General features: G+C 44.3%; 1 protein-coding gene across 1 annotated transcript in view; it reads left to right on the top strand.

Moving 5' to 3' along the window:
- Positions 1–18,612, top strand: part of Tmem154 (transmembrane protein 154) — a 54,348-nt gene that overhangs the window by 16,384 nt on the left and 19,352 nt on the right. Inside the window, exons 2-4 of the mRNA XM_029556768.1 lie at positions 9,614–9,871; positions 9,968–10,006; positions 18,044–18,071. Coding sequence (XP_029412628.1) covers positions 9,614–9,871; positions 9,968–10,006; positions 18,044–18,071 — 325 coding nt within the window. The remainder of the gene's footprint in view (positions 1–9,613; positions 9,872–9,967; positions 10,007–18,043; positions 18,072–18,612) is intronic.

The following is an 18,612-nucleotide window of genomic DNA, read 5'->3' as shown; positions in this document are numbered from 1 at the left end:
TCAGCTTAGTCCGTGTTACAGCTCTTTATTCTCCTCACTCTGCTCGGCTCCAAGTCTTAGTAATCCAGCTCCAGCTCCAATTATTGAGGAAAAACCAGGACACTTATACCATGGGGGTGGTAGTAAAAACCTTAGCTGATAGGTACTTTTAGGATGCCCCATTTACATGTGGAAGTAAGCTCCTGCCAGGCTGCCAGACTGCCTGAAAAATCACACAGGAAAGCCTGGCATTTCCAGAGCCGGAGGCTATGTTTTTGTGGTGGCTACTTCAAAAGACGAGTCAGGAAGATGCCAGAAAAGCACCCTGTTGAAAAAGGAGTCTCTGCATTTGAGCCCAGCCCATGGGCCATCCGGACATGAAGAGACTACTACTTTACACAACAAGGGTCCCCAACAGAGCCAGTAAAAGCTGTTTTGAGAATGTGAGATGAAATTTATGTAACATAAAACTGATGGGAAAATCTGCCCCTGTTGTTGAGGAGAACACAGGAACAATGCCTGGAAATTAATAAAGGCAGACGAAGACTCACAGTGCTGGCTGGTATCTCTGCTCTGCTTTGTTGGTGGTGTTATTCGTTTTCTTGTTGTTGTTATTTTGAGGCAGAGTCTCAGGTATCCGAGATGGCCTCCAATTGGATATGTAGTCAAGGATGACTTTGAGCTCCAGATTCTCCAGTATCTACCTCCCAAATGTTGGGATTCTAGGCATGCACCACCGTACCTAGTTCTATACAGTACTATATAGAACCCAGGACTTCACGCATGCCAGGCAAGCGCTCTGCCAACTGAGCTACAACTCCAGCCCTGCTGGGATTTTTTTCCCTTAAAATAAAACCAAATAGTCTCATTTTATTTTGATTTTTTTCTTTTTTCTCTGAATCAGTCCCATTTTTCTTATTCCTGCTTCTTAATCCCATTGTATTTTCAGAAATTGAGTGGTTGCTGAGGTTTGCTGAGATGTTATTTCTGTCCCCTGACAACATTAAATTCATTTACTTAAAACTTAACTTACTCTTCTAAAAGTTATGCTTATTTGCTTATTTATTTACCGTTAAGATTGCCAGATTTAGTAAATAAAAATATGAGAGAATTTCAGATAAACTCGTGTGTGTGTGTGTGTGTGTGTGTGTGTGTGTGAATATATCCCTTACAATTTAGAATAAGTATGGAACATGAATATGACATAAGATACTAAAATCTATCAATTGTTTATCTTATGCTCAAATTTAACTGGATGTCCCATATTTCACTTAATGACTATTTAGGATTATAATAATTATTTGTCAGCCAAAGGTCATCTCTATATTGGTTCATTGGTAAGATCATAGACATATGTGGGCAACTACACACAAATTAGAAGAGCATTTAGACTGAGTCTGAGGTCAGCCACTAATCCTGTCACTGTGTTTCTCCTTTCAGAGGACAGGTGAAACATAGTGACTAAGGTTTGCTTCTCTGCAAAATCAGGGCTGTAGCACCCTACTTGATCCTATCTGATTCTCTCTGAAAAGAAAAAATAGCACTGATGATTAGAATAAAAAGAATTCAAGGTGGATCAACTTTAAATAATACACTGATGTAATGAGTCATGTTAAAAGCTAATATGGGGACTGCAGAGATGGCTCAGTCAGCAAAGTGCTTGGTGAACAAGTATGAGGCTCAGAGTGTGGATCCCCAGCACTCAGGCCAAAAGCCAGGTTACTCATGTCTGTAATCTCAGTTCTGAGGAGACAGAGACAGGTGGATCCTTGGAGCTTACTGACCAGCCAGCCTAGCCAAATTTGCAAATTCTAGATTCAGTGAGAGACACTTCTCAATGAATAAAAGGAAAAAAGGATGGAGCATGACTGAGGAAGACACCTGGTGTTGACGTCTGACTTACACACACACTCACACACATATGTACATTTGCACATGCATGCATACACACAAACACATAAACACACATCTATCTATCTGTCTATCATCTATCTGTTGATCGATCAATCTATCTCACACACTCAAACAAAGCTAATGAGAAGGTTAGGGATGAAGCTCAGATGTCTATCTCTCTCTCTCTCTCTCTCTCTCTCTCTCTCTATCTATCTATCTGTCTGTCTCACACAGACAAAGCTAATGAGAGGGCTAGGGATGAAGCTTAGTTGTCTATCTATCATTTATCTATCTATCTATCATCTATCTATCTATCATCTATCCATCTACATATATCTATCTATTGTCTATTTGTCTGTCTGTCTTTCTGTCTGTCTGTCTCACACACACAGACAAAGTTAATGAGAGGGCTAGGGATGAAGCCCAGTTGGCAGAGTGCTTGCCTAGTATGAATGAAGCCTGGGTTCTAGCCCCAATATCGCATAAACTGAGCATGGAATCCTAGCACTTGAGAGGGAGGTGGAGGCAGGAGGATTGGGAGTTGAACGTCATCCCTGCCTACATATTGAGTTGGAGGCCAACCTGGAAAACCTGAGACCCTGTCTCCAAACAAACAAACAAAAATGCTAATGAGAAAAGATGCATAGAGTGGATCCTATGCATCTTCTTGATTGCAGGAAGGGAGGGAAACAGAGACATGAAGTCGGCACTTCAAGGAGCAGTGGTAAAGTTCTGGTGCTTGATGTCTATCTGAAGTTCTGGGCCATAGGGATCTTAGGGCCATAGGTTCACACAATCGTCCTAGGCAGGGGTGCAGGAACCATGAAGGGGGGGGGGGGGGGGGGGCTGTCGCTTCCTGCTTTCCTCTTTATAGCCATCATAATATGCATTTGCCTTTTATCATTTTGGTTGTGTCTGCCCTACAGTTGTCTGTCAAGCAGTGCTGAGCTTGTGGTGAGCTAAGCAAATAGTATGGGGTCCAGATGCAAGATCTGTGAGCTCCATGGCAGTAGCATCCTCACTGTCCTCCCTCAGAGCAAGCTGGCAGAGCTACTGGGTAGAGGACAAAGGTCTTCAAGGAAAAGATGTACATGATAGAAATAATTTCAGACAAATAATCATTTAGTGCTGCTTTATGAGCAAGTTAGAGAAAGGGTCGAGCAAGCACTTTGGAGTACTGTCTGGAGTCCATGAGCACGGCAGTCTCAATAGTGTCACCTGCTACCCAGCTAGCATCTCTACATATCACACACAGTCATCCTCCCTCAGCTAGGCTGGTACCTGGTGTGTCTGGTAAGGCCATTTGTTCCAGTTTTGTCCCTGGCCGCACTACAGTCAGGTTCCACAAATGCTGAACAATTAATTTTTAAAAAGAAATCACTAGAAAAGATCAACTGCTTAATGGCGTAAACACCTATTAATTTTGCTCCTGAAGGCTTTTCTCTGGGTACGGTTCCTCAGTCACATTTAAAACTAATAAGGACTGTCATCATGAGTAATAGCAAATTAAAATAACATCCACTCATTCATGATTTAACTCAGTGATTCTCAGCACAGCAAACATATTTACTGGAGTTATCTTGGAAGTTTTTAAGAAATACCGTTGGAACTGGGGCTATAGCTCAGCAATAGAGTACGTGCTTAGCATGGGCAAGGCCCTGGGTTGGACTCCTCTCCTAGCGCGTGCACACACACACACACACACACACACACACACACGCACACACACAGTTACCCAGACTACATCTCTAGATAGCATCAAATAACCTGTGATGCTAAGGGACTGTAACTGTTGAGAACAAGCATGATTAATCACACAAGCAAATGAAATTATTTAGGCAATGACCCCCAGACCAGTGACTGTGGTGGTTTGAATGAGAGATGCCCCCCAATAGGCTCATGTATTTGAACACTTTCTCTTCAGTTGGTGGCGCTGTTTGGGGAGGTTATGGAACTTTTAGGATGTGGAGCCTTGCTGGAGGAAGTGCATCACTGGAGGCAGGCTTTGAAGGTTTTTAGCTTGGCCCCACTTCCTGTTCTCCCTATCTCTTTCCTGTGTATGAATGAAATGGTCTCACTCTGCTTCCTGCTCCTGCTGCTAGGCCTTGCCTGCCGTTGTACATTCTAGCTCTCTGGAACCAAATGCTAAAATGAACCTTTTCTTCCTTATGTTGCTTTTGGTTGGTCATGGTCTTTTATCACAGCAGTAGTAAAACCTGGGGAACTTATTAGAAAAACAGATTCTTGCGCCCGCCTCAACTTACTACAGCAGAACTCTGGGAGAAGCACCTGGCAGTCTGTGTTTCACAAAGCTTTCCAGATGGTTCTAGTGACCATAGGCTTAAACCACCATACTGCTCTATCAGTAGACCTCTTTTGGAGATGCAGGTTCTAAAGTCTAGCCAGCATTTCTTATTCAGAAAGAGAAGAGCTCTGTGCTTATCATGGTCCTGTCCTAACATCCTGGCCAGCATCTTCTAGGGGCTCAGGCTTCAGTGATGACCTGTGAGCTATTGGGCTCTGCTGATAGAGTTGGCAGCTGCAAAGGCAGGCTTTCCAGGGCTCTTGTCAAGTTCACAGACAGAACATTAGAAAAGAATGAGTTGAGGTGGCCCAAGGGGGACCTGGAAGTAGAGAGACTTTAGATGTGGGTCTCCACCTTTGCCCTGGTAAAACACATTGAGGCCTCAGTTATTGATGCAATGCGTTTGGGATGAGATCTGAGCATCAGGTTTATTAGGTGTCCAAAGGAAGGAAATGTGTAGCTGAGGCAGAACTGCTGGAGAACTCCTTGGTTTATTAGTTTGTTGTTTGAAACAATCTCCTATAGCCCAGGCTGGCCTTAAACTGTCTTTGTAGTCAAGGATGACTCAAACTTCTGATTCTCCTTCCTCTATCTCTAAAGTGCTAGCATTATAGGCATGCGCTACCATGCCCAGTGCTGCAGTGCTGGGGGTTGAACCCAGGGGCTTCATTCATTCTACCAACTGAGCTACATTTCCAGCCCCTTTGTTTATGTCTTCTCCTCTTAACACTAATTGGACTCTTTGCCGTATACAGAGAACAGGGGTGACAAGTAGGTAGAAGTCTTGGGTTTGGTTTCTTGAGCATCCTGAAACTCACAAATGGCTGATTACTCCACAGAGCAAGAGAGAGAACCTGGAACACCAGCTGGGCTTTGTTTCACTTCATTGTCTGAATTGTAAGAGTGTCTAAATGGTTTGAGCATGCACTCTACATAATTGACAAAGGCAAACACAGGGCATCAGATTAAGGTCCAACATAACTCATGATACCCTGAGTTAGGTAATGGTCTCTTACCATTGCTTTATTTCACATGGCATTAGTAGTATGGCATTGGATCAGCTGGTATAAAATAACCCTTGCTGATTTTCAAAACAAGCAGGGTGTGGGGTAGAGAGCATGTTCTTAGCACACACAAGATCCTCAGCAAGACAAATGTGCCTACAAAGTATCAGCACAACACACCCTAGATCTTGATTGCACATCTGTTCCACTTTCAAAAAAGAGAAGTTAACTCATTTGAGTCATCAAGAAGCAAAGTCATTTCCACCAGATAATGATGCTCAGAATGGTGATAAAGGGTATGTGTGGCTGGCTGTTCCCCTTAGGGTCCTCATCGGATATGTGAACTGTGAGTCCCAGATGTGTTTGTGTGAATACTGTCAACAAACAGTTGGGTTATTAAAAATATATCTATTTATTTATTTTTGATTTTTTTGAAACAGGATCTCCCTGTAGCCCCAGCTGGCCTAGAACTCACTGTATAGATCAGGCTAGCCTCTATCTCACAGAGATCCACCTGCCTCTGTCTCCCAAGTGTTGGGATACCACACTTAGCTATTTATTTTTATTTTATGTGTGTTTGCCTGTATTTATATATGTGTACCATATGCATGCCTATGCCTTCAGAGGCCAGAAGAGGGTATTAGGTCCCCTGAAACTGGAGTTACAGACTGTTGTTAGCTGCCATGTGGATGCTAGGACCTGAACCCTAGGCTTCTGCAAGAGCAGCCAGTGCTCTTAAGTGCTGAACCACCTCTCCAGCACTTCTATGTACATATTAGCTCACAGGATAGAGTCCAAGTAGTCCAACAATGGCCACACCACACTGCAGAGCCTTAGAATCTGGTAGTTGCTCAGTCCACGAGGCTGCATGTCTCAGTAGTCCCAATCTAGCGCTGAAGGTCTGATGAATTCCAAGGGTTCTGCTCATCTTCAGTCTACAGCCCAAGATGAACTCACCAGTGAGAGAGAAGGCAAGCTGCAAAAAGTAAGCTCTCTCCTCTGCCATGGCCTTTAATACCGGTTGCCATCAGGAAGAAACACCCACATTTAAGGTGTATCTTCCAGCTTCAGATGATCCAATTAAGAAGGTCTCTCTCATTTTAGTTAATCTTAGATCCAGTCAAGTTGACACCCACGATTAGCCGTCACAGAGACCGAGTATGGTTTAGGAGTTCCCCCATGTCCATTGGGTCAAAAGTTGCTTTAACACACTGGCTATGGGAAAAACCACTGTGCTAGCTCCAGCATACTCCCGCACCCTACCCCACCCCTTGCCTTCTCTGGCTTTTCCTCTTGAATCCACCTTGGTGTTTTGTTTTGTTGTTTTTTTGGTTTCTGGTTTTCTCCCTAACTCTCAGCTACAGCACCTTGGTGACCCATTCCTGTTTACTGGCTGGATTCTAAGGCCCTGGTCTGCCGGCTCGTTTGAGTCTTCTTCCCACAAACTCTTGGGGCTGATTGACTATGTCTTCAATTTTTCTCCTTTTGATGTAAGATTCCCTGCACACCTAGCCTTTCTCCACTCAGTTTCTGGGGCAGAGTTGTCTTAGGGAGTTTAGAGGTCAGATCGTCAAGAGTGCTGTGATGCTGTCTCCTTACCCTGTACCCAACACCCTGTCCTCCCCGTTCAAGGTACACTGAACTTGCTCATGTGCCAACTGATTAACAGGTATGGCTATTACAGCAGAATTGGAAATGCAAGAGGAATAACCTAAATTTCCATCATAAGAATTTGGTGATTATATTAGTTACTTTTCTGTTGCTGTGACAAAACACTAGATCAAAATAAAAGTTTATTTTGGCTTATGGTTCCAGAGAGATAAGAGTCCATCATGCCTGGGCATGGTGGCTCATACTTTTAATCCCAGCACTAGGGAGGCAGAAGCAGGTGAATCTTTGTGAGATCAAGGCTAGCCAGCCTAGTTCTTGGCCAGGTGGAAGTACAGGGGGTCCCTGTCTCAAAAACAAACACGAAGGAGGAGGAGGAGGACGAGGACGAGGACGAGGAGGAGGAGGGCGGGGGGAGGAGGAGAAAAGAATCCATCATGGTAGGGATGCCTGGCAGCAAGCATGGTGGCAAAATCAAGTGTTCAAATACCTGAGCCTATGGGGGGCATTCTCATTCTAACCACCACAGTGGTGACACATCCAAATAACTGGGAGGGAAATGTGGCTCTCTATATACACTCAAACTAACCTTCAAGATAAATATTTTAGAGAATAAAGAAAGAGGCAGAGCAGCTTGTAAATTTTGCTACCATTTGTGTTACAAGAAAATAGGAACGCAACACTTAGACTCTTGTGTGCATAGTGATTCTTTGGGAGGCAGCAGAAAGTGTTCTTACCTCTGGGTGAGGAAACTGAGTAAGGAAGGGAAAGAGTCGTCCTGAGAAACTTCTTTTGTGAGGTTAATACCATGTGTATGTTATCTGTTAAATTTTTTAAATGAAAGCTGAGTATGGTGGCACACGCCTTTAACCTCAGCACTTTGGGAGGTAGAGGCAGGTAGATCTCTGAGAGTTCAAGGCCAGTCTGCTCTGTCAGGGCTACAGAGTGAGAACCTGTCTCAAAAAATTTTTTTTTTAATTTTATTTATTTATTTTTATTTTATGTGTATGCGTGTATTGCCTGCATGTAGGTAAGTGCACCCATGTTGTACAATGCCTATGGAGGTCAGAAGAAGCTGTCGGATCCCCTGGGACTGGAGTTACAGCTGTTAGCTGCTATGTGGGTGCTGGGATTCAAACCCTAGTCTTCTGCAAGAACAACCAGTGTTCTTAACCACTGAGCCACTCTCCAGCCATCAAACATTTTTTAGTGAAAAACAATGTATGTACGTTAGGATCAACATAGTGATGTGGAAATAGATGGGACCTCAAGGATCACGCCTTAGTCACGTAGCCTACAGCAGTAAGTCATTAAGGGAAAATAATTTGTCCAAGTTCCCACAAATACTAACAGAGCTGTGAGCAGATCCCTGTCTGCCACTTGAAACCAAGGCTTTGGCAAATGCCACTGCAGAACCCTGTGCATCACTTGGGAGTGGTGGAGCACACCTGTGATCCCCGTTCTCAGGAGACTCAAAGTTTGACACCAGCCTGGGCAACACAGTGAGACCCTGTCTAAAAAAAAAACCCACAGAAACAAGTCCCCTGAGCACCAGTATAACTTAACCCAAGTGATTGGATGGCTCCCCAAATCTGTAAAGTGGGGACAGTAAAGCTGTGGAGTCAGATTAGTTGACTCAGGTTTACCCCAGTACCTAGCACATAGTAAGCATTCCATCAGGGCATTCACTGTTATTTACTATTTGAGGGTACACTGACATGTCTCATTGGCCTTCTTTTTTTCTTTTCTTTTTTCTTTTCCTTCCTTTCTTCTTCCTTTTTTGTTTAAAATGTGTACTATTTGTGTCTGTAAATAAGTATGAACATGTGCATGCAAGTACCCCCAGAAGCCAGAAGAGGGCATTTATTGGATCTCCTGGAACTGGAACTACAGGTGGTTGTGAGCCAACTTATGCAGGTGATGGGAACCGACTCCAGTCCTCTGCAAGAGCAGCAAATGCTCTTAACCTCTGAGCCATCTCTCCAGCTTCTACCTCTTCCTTTTCTTGTAAGGGAATTAATCCCATCTTGGGGGCCCTACCTCCTAATTATCACATTAGAGATTAGGGATTAATATAGGAATGGGGGCGGGGTAATCTACAAATGGCCCATAACTGTAACCAAACAAATAGTTTTATTGTTTTAACCTGAATCAGAGGAATTCACTATGATGAAATTATAAAGAAAGATAAAACATTGAAATGGCTTTGCACTGTCCAGTTTGGTCATCCTGTGGAGGTGTGGCCTAGCCAGAGTATGACTTAAAGCAGTTGACCTTTCCCTGTGTATCATATCTTTAACTTTAGAAAGAATTTCCACCAACCTGAGAATTGAATCCAGGCCTTGTGCTTAGCAGGAAAGCACTCTAGCACAGAGCTAAATAGCTAGGCCCGTTACTTTACATGTAAGTGTATTTTATGACATGCATTTCAGATTCAGTAATTGTAAATTTAAATTTACTTAGAAACTATCAAAATATCCTGATACCATATAGTTGATGACATGGAATATCACCCGACATGGCTTGGGCAATTGTCTAAGACATGATCAGCCTCCAGTGCCCGTAAGTGTGTCTAAAGTGTCTGGTCGAGGCTAGACTGTGTTTCTGGGTGGTTTATCTCTGTGCTCTGATTCCATGTTCAGTATACTCCCAGTGTGAGCTCCATTATGTCAAATCAATACCTGGGTCACACTGATCTGGAAGGGCAAGTGCAGTGCATCAAGCTCAGCATCGAATGCATCTAGGGTAAATTTAAAAATCATTGAAACTATAACATCTTAGTTTTATCCCTATGGCAATCTCAGTTTTGTATACATTCCCACAGGTACTGTTGAGGAGTTAGTCGACTCAGGATACAGCCCCTCAGAAGAAACATCAACGTATGAAGAGCTTACAACAAGTACGTTGTCAATAGTGACCACAGAAGCATTAACTACAGAAACAAATTCTACCTCCACTGCTGAGGATTCCAGTCAGTTGGAGTTTATATTGATGGTGGTGATCCCACTGGCTGTACTGGTCCTCCTGCTTCTAACAGTGGTTCTTATCGCAACATACGTTAAAAGAAAGAGAACTAAACAAGGCAAGTAATTGGCATATTTTCATTTTCAGACAATTTACTTTATACATTAGTGAATCATCAGAAAAAAAATACTTTTTTTTTTTTTCTTTTTCACAGAGCCTTCTAGCCAAGGATCTCAAAGTGCTTTACAGACATGTGAGTAGTGGCCTGATGTTTGCTTGGAGTTGAAGGTTAAGGTAGTAAGTGATGAGTGATATATTTCACTGAGGTTTTCAAGTTAATAATGCTATATTCTGTTTTTTTAAATGTTTTCAGTCACACTGAAATTATAATACACTGCTGCTAGTAGGGTACCTACTTCAAATAAGGGTCCTGTAGAATCTTGGACCATGTCGGGCATTTCCTACTATGGGGGGAAAGGGTCAGGCAGGTGAAGTGGTGGACCAGATTAAGGTTAAGGATGAAAGGTTGGAGAGTTCAGCGTCCTCCCAAGAAAAGGGGTCTTCCCTCCATGTTTCTTTCATGGATATTATTCCACCCCCATCCCATATTCCACATCCTAATTTGATCTTGAAAAGGGAGGAGTAAAACACTGTCCTTGTTCACGCTGAGGCTGCATGTTTATTAGGAAATTACTGACTGGCTAAAGATTACTGACATCACTTCAAGAACAAGATAGAAAATTCTCGAAGTCAGAGGTCCACTTTAAAAGTATGGTACAGAAGTGCCAGACACTAATATTCAGGTAGCTCTGGGCTCCAGGCAGACTTGGGATACCTTTGGCTTGTGCTGGTAAGAATGATTGGCTTCAGTTTTTAAAAGTTCTATTCATTCATTCATTCATTCATTCATTCACTCATGTATGTGTGTATGTGTGAGGGCATGCATGCTACAGCACAAATACTGAGGTCAGAGGACACCTTATGGGGAATGGTCCTCTCTTCCTACCATGTGGGTCCTGGTGATCAAACTCAGGTTGTTAGGTGTGGTGGCAAGTGCCTTTACTTGTTGAGTGCTCTCACCGGTCCTGGTGTCAAGTGTTTAAAATATTTTTTAAATTAATTAATTAATTTATTTATTTATTATTTATGTGAGTGTTTTGCCTGCATGCAAGTGTACCCTTGTCATACAATGCTCACAGAGGTCAGAAAAAGACGTCGGATCTCATGGAACTGGAGCCATGGATGGTTGTTAGCCACCATGTGGGTCCTGGGAACTGAACCCAGGTTCTCTGGGAGAGCAACTAGTACTCTTAACCCCTGAGCCATCTCTCCAGCTCCCTGGCATCAGCTTTTAAATTGAAGTTTTTAAAACCCATTCCAAACATTACTCAAAGAATAGGAGATTTTCTTATAAGATATGCAGTGTGCCATGTATAGAAAATTCGTTCTGGGTCCTTCAGGCCCCCTTTCCTTGCTCTCTGTGCCCACACAAGGGTAGCCATGAAGCTCTGGGCAGGAGCTGCAATGGTGATAGGCACAGCCAGCAGATAAGGCAGATGAGAGCCAGAGAAGCTCTGAAGTGTGTTTCTTTTCACGAAAGGAGCTGGTAAAATAGATACCATGGAAGAAGGGGGACCATTTCCCACTGATAGAAATTAATTTAGAGTAGCCTAGCAACAGTGATCACGTGGGAGTGCCTTTGTAAGCTGAAGTTAAAGCAAGAGCTAGCAGGGCTGTCTGGACACCCTCCCCTCTTTTTGAGAAAAGGGCATACTATGTTGTTCAGGCTGGCCTTAAATTCATGGACTCAAGCAATCTTCCTGCCTCGGTCTCCGTAGTAGCTGGGCTACAGGCATGAGCCACAGCGTCTGGCTTTCCTTTCCTTTTCCTCCCTTTTTAATCCCAAAGGAAGTAGGAGTTTCCTGCCAAACCACAGCCCCACAGCTGGCTTTGTTTAGTGGAGTGTGGGCTGGGGAAGGGAGGCTGGCGTCCTCCGGTCATGTGATTAAGCCTTTCACTGAACTGTGTTGTTCAAGTCTTTTAGTTCCACAGACATTTGCATGTGAGGAGCAGTCTGTATTGTGGAAAACAGAGCCCTAGCATCCTACAAATATCCCACACCACCGTAGCCCTGGCTAAGCATCTGCTGGTCCAGAGTCTGACCTGATTTTCAGGACTCCTCCAGGCCTGGTGAATATACCACTCCTTTTTGATGGACTCTCTTCTTGTCTACTTGGCAAACTGCCACCTCTTTCTTCAGTGCCCAGCTCTTAAGTTTATAGAAAGCTTAAGCAATCCCTCTTTCAATGATACTCTTCACCACCTCCTTTGTGCTGTCTCAGCACCTCCTCCACACTTCCTTGTCAGAGCAGTCGCAGTCCTCAGAAGCAGGCCACCTGTCCGTTTGGGAGTTGTTAAATTTTCTTTTGCTTGGATCATTCTTTTCTGTCACATTATGCCCTCTTTGAAGTCCAAAAGAACCAAGAGCTTGTCTTAATCCTCTTTTTTGACACTGTGGCTTTGAGGTGATAGCATGTGTATGAGCTACTTTTCTGTTGTTGTGATAAAACACCATGACCAAGGCAACTTATAGAAGGAAGAGCTTATTTGACCCGTGGTTCCAGAGGCTCAGAGTCCATTATGGTGGGAAGGCATGGAAGCAGAGGCAGCCGAAGCAGAAGACGGAGACATCACATCTTCAAGCAGACACAGGAAGCAGAGACAGCCAGACTGAAGTGGGTGTGGCTGTCTACTCTCAAAGTCTGTCCCCAGTGACGTGTTTCCTCTGGCATGACCACTCGCCCTAAAGGTTCTGGGACTCTCCCCAACACCACCACCAAATGGGGACCAAGTGTTCAAATACGTGGAGCCTATGGGAGACATTCATTCAAGCCATTATAGCCTATCAAAGCATACACAGGTTCTTTTACCACAATATTAATTACTAATATTAAATTTCAGATCATACATTACATGTCACATATATGTTTGTATCTATACCTGTATATATGTACCTTACAGAGTGGCTACAAAGGGGTTAAAGAGGCCACAGCAGAGCTCAGGAATTTCAAAACCGCCTGAGAAGGCAAAGCTAGGAAACCCGATAAGTATGCAAAGAGAGCTTCGGAGGGAAGGAAACAAAGAGAGTGGAGGTCTGTAGGTACAGACAGAGTGGAGGTCTGCAGGTACAGACAGAGTGGAGGTCTGCTGCAGGTACAGAGAGAGTTGGAGGTCTGCTGCAGTTACAGAGAGAGTGGAGGTCTGCTGCAGGTACAGAGTGGAGGTCTGCTGCAGGTACAGATAGAGTGGAGGTCTGCTGCAGGTACAGAGAGAGTGGAGGTCTGCAGGTACAGACAGAGTGGAGGTCTGCTGCAGGTACAGAGTGGAGGTCTGCTGCAGGTACAGACAGAGTGGAGGTCTGTAGGTACAGACAGAGTGGAGGTCTGCAGGTACAGACAGAGTGGAGGTCTGCTGCAGGTACAGACAGAGTGGAGGTCTGCAGGTACAGACAGTGGAGGTCTGCTGCAGGTACAGAGACAGAGTGGAGGTCTGCTGCAGGTACAGACAGAGTGGAGGTCTGCTGCAGGTACAACTGTAGCTGTTGTAGAGTCAGGCTGCAGAGTCAGAGCTGAGCTACGGAAGTGAAATGGTACAGACAGAGTGGAGGTCTGCTGCAGGTACAGACAGAGTGGAGGTCTGCAGGTACAGACAGTGGAGGTCTGCTGCAGGTACAGAGACAGAGTGGAGGTCTGCTGCAGGTACAGACAGAGTGGAGGTCTGCTGCAGGTACAACTGTAGCTGTTGTAGAGTCAGGCTGCAGAGTCAGAGCTGAGCTACGGAAGTGAAATGCAGTGGAGGCTGTAAAGGTAAAGGGCAGGACTGGGTCCAAGCTAATGTACAGGTAGACAGACAGACAGCAATTGTAGTAGGCTGTAGTTCAGCTGGGACCAAGCCAAGCTCAAGCCCCTGGGACAGTCTGAAGTTCTCTGTGTGTCAGTCAGTCCCTACACACACACACACACACACACACACACACACACACACGCACAGACACACACACACACACACATGCTCATGCACTAAGTGATCAGATGACAGGAGGGTGGGGTTGTCACCATCACAGTGTTAAGTTGTCCTGTCTTTGTGAAGTTGTACCCTTCCTTCAGCCTGGCAACTTCTCAGGCCTGTTTTTCCTGATATGATTTTAAAATATTTTATTATTTTTATCTTATGTGTATGAGTGTATTGCCTGCATGTGTATAAATGCACCCATGTTGTGCAATGCCCGAGGAGTCAGAAGAGGTCATTGGAGTCTCCTGGAATTGGACTTATGGATGGTTGTTAACTGTCATGTGGCTGTTGGGAATCAAACCTGGGTCCTCTACAAGAGTAGCCAGTGCTCTTAACCACTGATCCATCTCTCCATCCCCCCATATGATTTTAATCTACCCGAGTGCTCCTACAGTCTCAATTTACTTTGATAAATGTATACAGTGGCACCCTTCTACTTTCAGGAGTAAGTTACTTATTTATCAGCCTGTGTCTTGTGGGTAGTTCTAAACAGATGGTATTATTCATGTGTCCACCCAGGTACACAGTCATCCTCTACTTTCAAGATGGAGTCAAATTCTGCTTATAAAATGGAGTCTCTCAGGGCAAGACACAGTCTGAAAAGAACACTGTTTTGTTTTTAATTTATTTAATAACCACATGTTTAGAAGAAGCATTTCATTACAGCTTTAACATATTCAATAACAATTTCCAGAGCAAAGATACATCTCTTTCAAAAGTGGCTATAAATTTTTAGGTTCACAGTTGAATTAATAGTTATACAATACTGAGCTGAGTATAAACCCTGTAAGACATAAAATTGAATGAGTTTTTAACATTTAGAAAAGATCTCCATTTCATTTTAAAATATACTGTTTCCTACAGAAAGACTCATTTTTAATGCTACTAACACTTAGATGTTTGCACATGCGTCTCTAATCTGATACATGTGCAAACATAACAGAGTAACTTAGGGCAGGGCACAACCTCATCTCAACATGGTTTTGATGTGCTGAGTGTCTCTCAAAGAACTGCTGAGAAAACATGGGCAGGGGATCATCACTCGGAAGAGACTGTGGCTACCTGCTGCCTGGCCCTGCTTAGTGAGTCTCCCAAGAAAGATTCTCTTGCACACTGCTCAGCCTAGAAGCCAAGAGGCCAGAGTGACTCCTTCCCTCAGTTCCCAGGCCAACAATCCCATGGTCCAAGGCACAGAGGAGAGGGGCTGGAGAAGGTCTTGTTGGGATAAGTGGGCGAAAGGCAGGAACTAAGGGAGAAGAACAAGGTGAGTGGGAGGCTATGACATCGAAGGATGGAAAGAGGCAAACGGAATCCAGTAGGGGTGGGTGCACTGCCTAAGAGCTGCATTAAATCCAGGTTGCAAAGGGAGTCAGTGGCTATTAATAAAGAGATGTAGGCCAGGTGGAGTGGAACAGGCAGGCCCTGATTGCTGAGGACAAGTAATTGGTCTCCCTCCTGGCTTAATGCTCTGCTCTTGTGTGCTCTCCCAGATGTTTTTCTGTTGCCATGGTGGCTGGGGCAGGGGTAATGGCTTTGGAGCTGGGAAGATGAGGCCACAGAAGGCTTTTTGCTCCCTTTTAATACTGATTATGGGAGCTTCTCATTTGGTGCATCTGGAGCACTTTGGTAATGGATTTTTAAACTTTTCCATCATCTGTGTGCAGGTCAGCTCTTGCTCACCTCCAAGCCTACAGGGAGCCCAGATTATAGAGAGGAATCTGTGCCCACAACGGTGGGACTGTGGAGTCTCTCACTCTCCGAGAAATTAGTGAGGATTAAGTAGGGAAGAGGGAGTGGCAGAACAGGGGGCTTTTTATGGGTCACCTGTAGAGTTCCAATTGTGTAGGAACTTTGTTTAAAGGAAAACTGCTTAAGGAAAGAGCCAGTAAATTTTAGATTTAAACCATTTGTGTAAGGCTGGGGATGTAAATCAGTTGGTAGAGTGTTTGCCTAGAATGCATTTTGTCCTGGGTCTGACCCCCAGCACTACATAAACCACGCAGGGTGGTGTACACTTGTAATGCCAGTACTCAGGAGTTTGAGGCAAGTGGATCAGAATTCCAGGTCATTCTCAGCTATGTAGTAAGTTTTAAGTCAGCCTGGGCTACATGAGTCCCAATCTCAAACAATGATAACAAAACTGTAGCTATAAAATACATAAAATGAAGTTAATTTCTTTCTCCCATCTAAGTTTCTGGGGAGTCAGGTGTCTTCAGATTCTGTTTGGGGGCAGAGGACAGAAGCTACAGTGTCTCTAAGGCAAGCAGTGATGGCATGAAACTTGCATCTGTCCCAGCTCTCCTGGATTGGCCGTGCCATTGAAGCTTGTCAACCAGCCTGATGTGACAGCAGCTTGTACCACGCCAAGCTCAGTTCCAGGTGCCTGCTGGCTGTGTTCCCTTGCTGGGAACCTGCATTTCCGTAGGCCTCTGACTGCCAGGAATCAGGAATATCTGACTGTCTGGGGACCTCTACAAAGGGGTTTGCTTTCCAGTGGTTTTCATGTTAAGCAAGGTGCCATGGTCTATGGTACACACCCACATGCATACCTGATTCACTTCTCTGGGGGTGTTGGTCTCTCTGCCAAATCAAACAGCTTGAGCTTAGGTGGCAGGCTCTGATTTTGGCCACCTGTTCATTTGGAGTCTGAATTGTATTAGAGCCATTTTGTCAACTAGTACATGACTCTCAGCCTAATCAGCAGCCACAAAGGCAGGCTTGTTGGAAGTTCCGCCATTAAAATAATGCTAGGTCTAAAATATCAGACATGAATTTAATCTCATTGCTGGAAAAGTGGGATTAAGATCTATTCATCTGTTCAATGAAATTTACTAGGCATTTGCCAGGAACTATGCTAGCAGAATGTCACAACAAACAACAGACACAATGCTGGCCCCTTAGGATCCTGGCCTTAGTAGGAAAGACATGAAACAGAATCAAAGCGATGGACTGATAAATGAGAAACTAAGCAGTTCTCTGAAGGAGAAGAGCAATGTGCAAAGCCAGGGAGCAACTGGAGAGATGGACCTTCCTTAAATAAAGGTGGGAAGGGCTTCCTGAGAGATACGAGGGATTCAGTCATTAAAGGTTCAGGGTAAAGACCATCTCTTAATGGAGTCACCCAGATTCCAGGGCAAGAGGACAGAAGCATAGTGCTCAGCACGGTGTCATGAGATGATCCTGGGATGTTTTATTGAAGGGGGCCAAGAAGTATGCCCTCTCTTTTAACCTTCCTCTCATTCCTGACAACGCTTTTCCTCTTCCTGTGGGTACAAAAATAATAAAGGTGAGCATCTGACCAGAATTGAATACTCTCTGGGGAGCTCATGTCTCTAAAAGAAAGCAGAGTCTGTGATTCTACAGGGATTAAGGCCTGGTTTCAATATGGCAGACTAAGCTGTGGGACTTGGAGGTTAATGATTGCTCCTTTAAAAAATGTAATGCTTGGGGCCTGGAAAGATGGCTCAGTGGTTAAGAGCACTGGCTGTTCTTACAGAAGACCTGGGTTCGAATCTCTGCACCTACTTGGAAGGTAACAATTGTCTGTAACTCCAGTTCCAGGGGATCCAACACCCTCTTCTGTCCTCCACGGGCACTGTAAAACACGGGTGCACTTACACACATTCAGGCATAACACTCATACAAATAGATAAATAACTAATAAATACATAAATAACAGAAATGTGATACTTGGAGGTTAATAAATGCTCCTTTGATATGCGATTTACCTGGGCACACCTTTGGTCCCAGCACTCATGAGGCAAAGACAGGAGGATCTCTGTGAAATCAAGTTCAACCTGGTCTACATAGTGAGTTCCAGGCAAGCTGGGGCTTACAGGGAGACCCTGTCTCAAAGAGACCAAAAAAAAAAAAAATTGTTTTAAATGTGATTCTTGGAGGTTAATAATTGCTTCCTTTAAAATATGATTACTGGACTCCAGATGACTCAGTGAGCTAAGGCATTTGCCAGAGCCTGATGTCCTGAGTTTGATCTCTGGCCCCTGCATGGTAGAGGGACAGAACTATCTCCTACAAATTGTCCTGTGATCTCCACATGTGTGCCATGGCACACACACAAAGTTTAAAAAATGTTTTTTTAAATAAATAAATAAACGCGATTCGCTTGAAGTTATTTCTTTCTCTTCATAAAGAACATTTAGCGGTTGTTGAAATGTTACTGTAAATGATCAATGTGACCTGTGTATGTATTCCCTTTCAGATGAACTGGGAGGTGAAAATCTGAAAGTGTGAGTCCTCCGCACCTGTCTTCAGTTCCTTCTGTGTGGACAAGAATAGTCAGGCCAAGGGGATGAGAGAGCCATTGACCTTTTCCTTACTTCTGCCCTGACACTATGACTTGCTTCCCTTTCATCTGGTACCCTTTGAACCCTTGTTCCCGAGTCTCCAGACCTTACCCTGGGGTCTCTGTTCTTTTCTTTATCAGCTCTTTAAAAAGGGGTTTTTGTCTGGCTGCTACTAGTGCCAAATGCATAACACTTAAAGAGACTGGCCTTGGGTGGATGTCAAGGCCACTGAGCCATGCCACCTCCGCCCCTGCCCCTGCAGCAGTCCCCCTGGTATAGAAACTGCCCACTTCCTCTCCCAGTGTAATGCCCACAGTGTGTCAGAGCTGGGGTCCTTTGTCCCTTACCTCAGGGCTTAGTCCCCTATCCATGCCCTTGGAGCCTGGGAGATGGGTCCAAGCATTTCTCAGAGCCACAGTGACATTCTTCCTGGTTAGGAAAGCCTGGAAGGATAGGATACATGGTAAAGGAAGCCTGAATGACA

The sequence above is a fragment of the Nannospalax galili genome, unplaced genomic scaffold (genome assembly GCF_000622305.1).
Source record: "Nannospalax galili isolate Female #2095 unplaced genomic scaffold, S.galili_v1.0 scaffold305, whole genome shotgun sequence".
NCBI classification, from domain to species: Eukaryota; Metazoa; Chordata; class Mammalia; order Rodentia; family Spalacidae; genus Nannospalax; species Nannospalax galili.
Note: the sequence above shows the minus strand (reverse complement) of the source record. Positions and strands in the feature narration are given on the sequence as shown.